The sequence below is a fragment of the Fundulus heteroclitus genome, chromosome 21 (assembly GCF_011125445.2).
Source record: "Fundulus heteroclitus isolate FHET01 chromosome 21, MU-UCD_Fhet_4.1, whole genome shotgun sequence".
NCBI lineage: Eukaryota > Metazoa > Chordata > Actinopteri > Cyprinodontiformes > Fundulidae > Fundulus > Fundulus heteroclitus.
The window spans coordinates 7,170,204-7,176,419 of NC_046381.1; the positions used below are offsets into that span (position 1 = coordinate 7,170,204).

The window sequence follows — 6,216 nt, forward strand, 5'->3', positions numbered from 1 at the left end:
ACAAGTCAAATTAGCTTCCGACAGCATCTAAATATCTCAACCAAACCAGTCAATAATCCCCTCCAGATAAAATGAAATAGATACATTTTGCAGTAAAAAAAATTTACAGAAAAAAACTGATTTTACATTAAAGAAGACAGTCCATAATCTGATTAAATGTTCTGATGTACTACAATATGTGTTGTTCCCACTGTAAGAAAGGAAAGGTTTAAAAATCTCTCTAATTGAAGGATTGCTACAAGTAAACACGAGCAGCTGCTGGAGGAAAACACACCATCGCTTCCACCTATTATTATACATATAAATATTCCTCTAAGACATCTGTTGGCGTAATCTGCACAAGTCTTAAAATACACCCCCACTGAAAGCAAAACACTTGGACACAGACAGACAGGCAACTAACTTTCTTAAATTTCAGTGCAAAGGAAAATAAAGGGAAAGAAAATTGATTGGAAGCTACAGTAAACATGGCAGCTCAATACAAGCTGGTCAGCAGCAGTTAACTTGCAAACCTGGCATAACCCAACCTTTTCATCACACCTCCACATACGTCCTCAATGAGTCTGACGTCCTTTCGAGGCATTTTCTGCCTCCAGATGTTGATGTTTGCTGGTGAGATGTCCCCTTCATACATGAGATTGTACAGGTTTGTGGAGGTGGTGAATGTCAGTTGATTGAGGGCCGCGGGCGACACAGGCACTCCCAGGAACCCGTGTATTGTCTCCGCTGTCTCCTGGGGGAAGCTGACCACGTCCTCGAACCTCACTCGCAGGTAGGAATCCTCGGGGAGGCTCTCGGCAACTCGCAGCGCTGCCGCCGTGTGGGCTAGCCACAGGTGTGCAAGGATCAGGACGGGGTTAATTTCCGAGCGGGACAGCAGCCACTGGATTGTCTTGAACTCCGGCGCGATCGCTGGGCACCCTCCCCTCACTGAATCCTCCTTGAATATCAAGGAAAGGTGCTGTGGGATGTTTTTGAGTGTGTAAAGGCTAGGTTTGCTGTTATAAACCATGAGATAAATCCATGCTCGAGGGTCTCTGACCAAATAAACTGCCCTCAGGGAGGGGCCGACCACTTCCTGAATAAAGGGCAGTTTAAGCGTCCAGCTGCCGCTCCGCATGTTGAGGACCACCCGGGCGCTGGGGTACTCCGCAACGTGCCGTCTCATCTCCCTGACGTACTCTGCGTCTCTGTCCAGGCTGGCCCTCAGCCTGCCCTTCAGCTCAGATGCAGGCTCCCTCCGCCTGGATCTTTTCTTTCTGTCCCTGGAGGGGCTTGCTCTCTGGGGCTGTTTGACCCTGCTGCCCTCTGCAAGCTGGATATTCTGCAAGTGCAGCTTAGTGTTGTGCACCAGTGAATGCAGCCAGCCCTGAATTATCTTAAACCGCCCGTGCACGGCGTCTGTCCTTGACCACTCGCAGGTGTCAACCAGCGAGTCAAATTCAAACTCGGTCTCAGGAATGTCCACATGTTCAGTGGGAACCCTTATGTAAACAAAGTCTGAGTTATTATAGAAAAGGTGCTTGAGTATTTCTGACCCCGATCCAGGAAGAGCCGTTATGACCACAGTGGGGAGGGGGAGCCGGTGCTGCTCATACAACCGGATTTGTTTGCTTACTTCACTCCTGGTGCCCTCGCCTTTCCACTTCACGCCGCAGAGAAGCTGATCACAGCTGTTGGACACAAACAATAGCTCAACAATCCAGAGGACCAGCACGGAGAGCAAGGCGTAGCGCATCAACCTGCTGAAGCAAACATAAAACTTTCTCTGCATGGTCAAAAATCCTATGGCCACACAGAGAACAACTCCCGCAACCACGTTGACTGCGAATCCAATGTCAAAGAGCTGATTATCGCTACTAATTTGTTTAGGGATGTGCTGCGTCCCAAGGCCGTATCTAGTGATTTGATATCTATCCTCAACTTTGCAGTGACCGCCAAACCCTATATAAGCCAATCTTGCTCCAATGTCCTGATAGTTTGTAACTATAGAAACAATCTTCTCTGTGTTGTTTATGGTTAAAGAAAGCCTAACACCATTTTTGCTGCTATCCATAAATTTGCAGCTGGAAACTTTAACATATGGCCCATGTAACACATAAGCTACTCTGCTGACTGCGCCAGTCATTGGGAAAGTGACATTGACGTACTGTGTCCACCTCTTTTTAAACTCCGCTGCCTGCTCTGCCTCCTGTATTCTGGTTTCGGGACTGCGGCCCTGGCTGTCGAACCAGAACATTTTATAATGAGCATCCCACACATCCATCATGGCGCCGTTGTATCTATCCATGAATTTAAAGGGAACATATTTGAAATCGATGTCGAGGTTGTGGAAAAAAGCACTGAGAGACCTGACGGGGGAGTCGGCCAACTTCTCGACGTGGTCGAGCACCAGCAATGTTTGGGAGTTCAGCAGAACCAAGGCTCTGAAAACGCTTTTTAGCCTCATGGCCGGGGAATACGCAGACACGGCTTCCCCGCTCACAAACATAGTGTCCTTGTGCTCAGAGGCGACAATCACCTCCCCTCTGGCGTCACCTACCCCCTCATCAGTCCAGCGCAGCCACTTGGCACACTCCCCTAACTGACCCTCCCATGGACTGTTACATTGGCTGGTAGGAGATGGACTAAACACCAAAACATTGTTAAGATAGCTGTATTTGGGACCGTAAAGAGCCTCAGATACAAACACCTGCCCGTTGGGAGCAAACGTGAAGGAGTTCTGGTCTGGGTGCTCGTGGCCTGGATTGAAGCTGTTCCAACCATCCACCCAGGAGTAAGGTTTGTCGTGGACAATGTCATAGACTGCGCGGCCACCCAGGTGACCAGATTTAAAAGAGACAAAAGTATTACTCTGGCCAGCCGGAAGTCCGGCCCCGTAGGTAACAACCCCCCAGTTGGAGAAAATGTGCATCCTTGCTTTACCAAAGTCGTGAGGAGGTTGCGGTGTGAGATGTGAGTTGTACCAGATGTACTCTGTGTGCAGGGTAGCCCAGCGCTGGGCCGACGATTGCCCCATGGGCCCGTCCTTGGGTCTGTGCTTCCGAATCTGCTGAGCCAGCCAGTTTGCCGTGCCATTCTTCAGGACGAACGTGTCGAGGAACGCCAGCTGACTCTCTGGTCCGTAAAACCAGTTGTAGTTGGAGTCTCCTATGCCGACCGTCCTCTGAAAGCCTGGCAGCAGAGTGGCATAGTAAAACCAGAAGTGACACCGCAGCCAGTTGTTCTGCATGTTGTCGATGTTAAAATGCCGCTGGGCCAAAAAGACGTACTGCATGATGGACTTAGCTGTGTAACTTCCGTAGGCAACGCCCTCATCCAGAGAGCCATCCACGACATGATTCAGGAGGAACATGGTTTTCTCCATGTAGTTCACCCCCACCTGTTTCCAGATCATTGACTCCGGATCATTATGACAGCCCACCACAATTGCACCAGTCAGGATGGCCAAGATATTTGTGGTTTGATGGTTTTGGAGATACTGTTTCCCCCATGCTCTGTACTTGGAGAGCTCAAACAGTGCGTCTGTCTCTGAACGGATTTTCCTGAGGTAAACGTCTCTTCTGCTTTCATCCAAGTAAGAGTAAATAAAGTCATAAGCAGTGGCAAACCCGGTCAGCGAGTGTGCCGTGGGGACCTCATCATTCGGTGCACTGGTCACTTTCCAGTCTGGGTAGCTGGCCATCCTATCCATAAACTTTAAAAGAAACTGCAAGGCGGCGGAGTCCTCGGGGCACAGCAGGCAGTAAAGAGCCAGAGGGGGCAAATTGTTCCCATAGATCTCATTCCACTTGCTTGTAAACTCCACATGTTTTGCAGGGGGTAGATAAGTGGGGGTGTTGGACAGCATGGTGAGCACAGCCGCCCGGATAACTTTAAAGATGTGACTGTGGGTGGTGGAGGACCTTTGCCTCAAGTGTAACACGTCTGCCTGGTTAAAATAAAGGCTGGGATGCGAGTCGGCAGAGTGCAGCTTCCAGTGATCGAGCCTGACCTGTGGCGAGTCATCGATAAAAACGTCTCTATCTGTGGTGTTGAAGACCCCCGAGAAAGCTGTCCCCACTCCGAGGAGTGCGAGTAACAGAAGCAGATGTGCAGTCCACATGTAAGCCATGCTTCGTGGCATCAGAAGTGCATTTTGGTAGATATCGAATGAAAGTTTTTTTCTTCTTTTCTTTTTAAAAAAACGTTACTGCAATGTTCAGTAAGTTTACTGGAGATTTCAGAATAAGAGTCCTTCAATCTGATATTAAAATATAGTATAACGTACATGACAGTCTTTATAAGGGGGAAAAAAAGGACAAAAAATATAATTCCATCTCTAAATTTATGTCCCTGTGGGCAATAAGAGAGAGAGGGAGGGAAAAAAAGACATTTTTGGTGTGTTTCTGTTCTTATCCAAAATATATTCCTCATGCATGCTTGTTGTCCTCCGTCCTCGCGTTAATATGGAGACACTGCCACCTCCAAGCCCGCCGGTGACTCCTGCTGATCTCGTCCCTTCAACATCTTCCTCGCTCGGACAATCAGCCCCAGTCCGTGTCCGGTCCAATCACAGCCGCCCACAGGCTCCGTGCGCAGCCCGACCGAGCCGCAACATCCGCGGGCAGGGACCACGGCCGCCACCGCATCCCCTCAGATGTCATTGCTTCCCGGTTACGCGGACGCCACACGCCGAGGTGCCTCTGTGCGTAAACACTCTGCCGAATGTTGCTCCCTTTGCATCGTTAAGCCCAGTTCTCGCTCTCTCTCCCTCTTTCTCTCTTCCCCACTCACCTCCCCTCTCTCGCTCTCTCTCTCCTCCCTCCGCGTCTTGCGCTCTGATTAGTGTGAAGTCCGAGCAGAAGGAAAGTTGCCCTCACTCCTCAAGTATTTCAAGAACGAAACATTTTCCCCAGCGTCTGCAGGAAACTGGAAAACATCTCCACCTCCCCTACCCCCCTTTAAAAAAAATAACCATTAGTCCTCATGGAAATTGGTCTTTTCCGCCCGGTGAGAGGAGAGATTGCGTCCTCTGTTGCTGCAGACACGCATCCCAGACGAGCTTGTGTGTGTGTGAGAGAGAGATCCCGTTGTGTCCTCAGACTGTTCAACACAGCCAGTGTGATTGTTTTCCTGCAACGGATGGGATTTTTTTTTTCCACTGTACAAACTGTAGAGGGAGCCGTAACTTCAGCAGCTCAGCCTCATGTGAAAGATGCCCTTCCCAAGTATCTCTTACATTGTAACTCAGTTTGCATTTTATTATAATGAAAAAGAATGGAAATAGACCAATAAATGAAGGAATATATTTACTATTACTAATAATCTATCTATCTATCTATCTATCTATCTATCTATCTATCTATCTATCTATCTATCTATCTATCTATCTATCTATCTATCTATCTATCTATCTATCTATCTATCTATCTATCTATCTACCTACCTACCTACCTACCTACCTACCTACCTACCTACCTACCTACCTACCTATCTATCTATCTGCATTGAAGGATGATTGATGCCCTAATTAAGTAATACAGTGAAGAACATGAATGATGCAGAATAGTGTGCAGCGGCTCACGGTGCTTTATATAGTTAAACCATTTATCTTCCTCGACCACTTGAGTTGAGAGCAAACAAGAGGGTTAAGGGTGAGTTTCAGTCCAGAAAAGTACTTAATGACTAACCTTAAGCACGCACCTCTAGTATCTAAGCTTGCCTGAATAACTTTTACCGTCTTAGTGAAAGACGAAGGAGCAGATGAAAGCAAACTGAAAGATGGAAAAATGGCCGACAAAAGGAGAAAACAAGAATCCGCACTTGTGATGCTGGACTCCAACATGAGTCATGTGCCCTTTGTTGGGCTCCTTTTCTTTTCTTTATCAGCCTCGTAAAACAGTTGTATCACTCGTTGATTCGTAGTCACTGTAAAAGTACATTTCCTAAAAGTATTTACTGCTGTTGCAGCTGTCACAGTAAAACCCAACTCGCATTATGCAGCTTCAAGCTTAGTCTCAGACAGCTGCCCATACACCGACAGGGATCTCAACTCGAATAAGAATGTAGTTGAAAAGTTAATCTATTTCTTAAAGTGAAACTTATAGTCGTATAACTTGCTTACAGTGTGGAATATTGCAAGTGTGCTGTATACAAGTGAGGGCTATATACGATCATTTTGGAAAATTGAGTGGAAGGAAAAAGTTTGATAGAGAAAAGATGCACTAGAAACAG

At 47.5% G+C, this 6,216-nt stretch overlaps 1 protein-coding gene across 1 annotated transcript; it reads right to left on the bottom strand.

Annotated features, from left to right (window-relative positions):
- Positions 1-203: 203 nt before the first annotated feature.
- On the bottom strand, positions 204-5,081 carry LOC105922143 (dermatan sulfate epimerase like). Its single transcript, XM_012858023.3, has one exon. It carries the CDS (start codon positions 4,124-4,126, stop codon positions 500-502), a length of 3,627 nt encoding a protein of 1,208 aa, XP_012713477.2. The 5' UTR covers positions 4,127-5,081; the 3' UTR covers positions 204-499.
- Between the last annotated feature and the right edge of the window lie 1,135 nt (positions 5,082-6,216).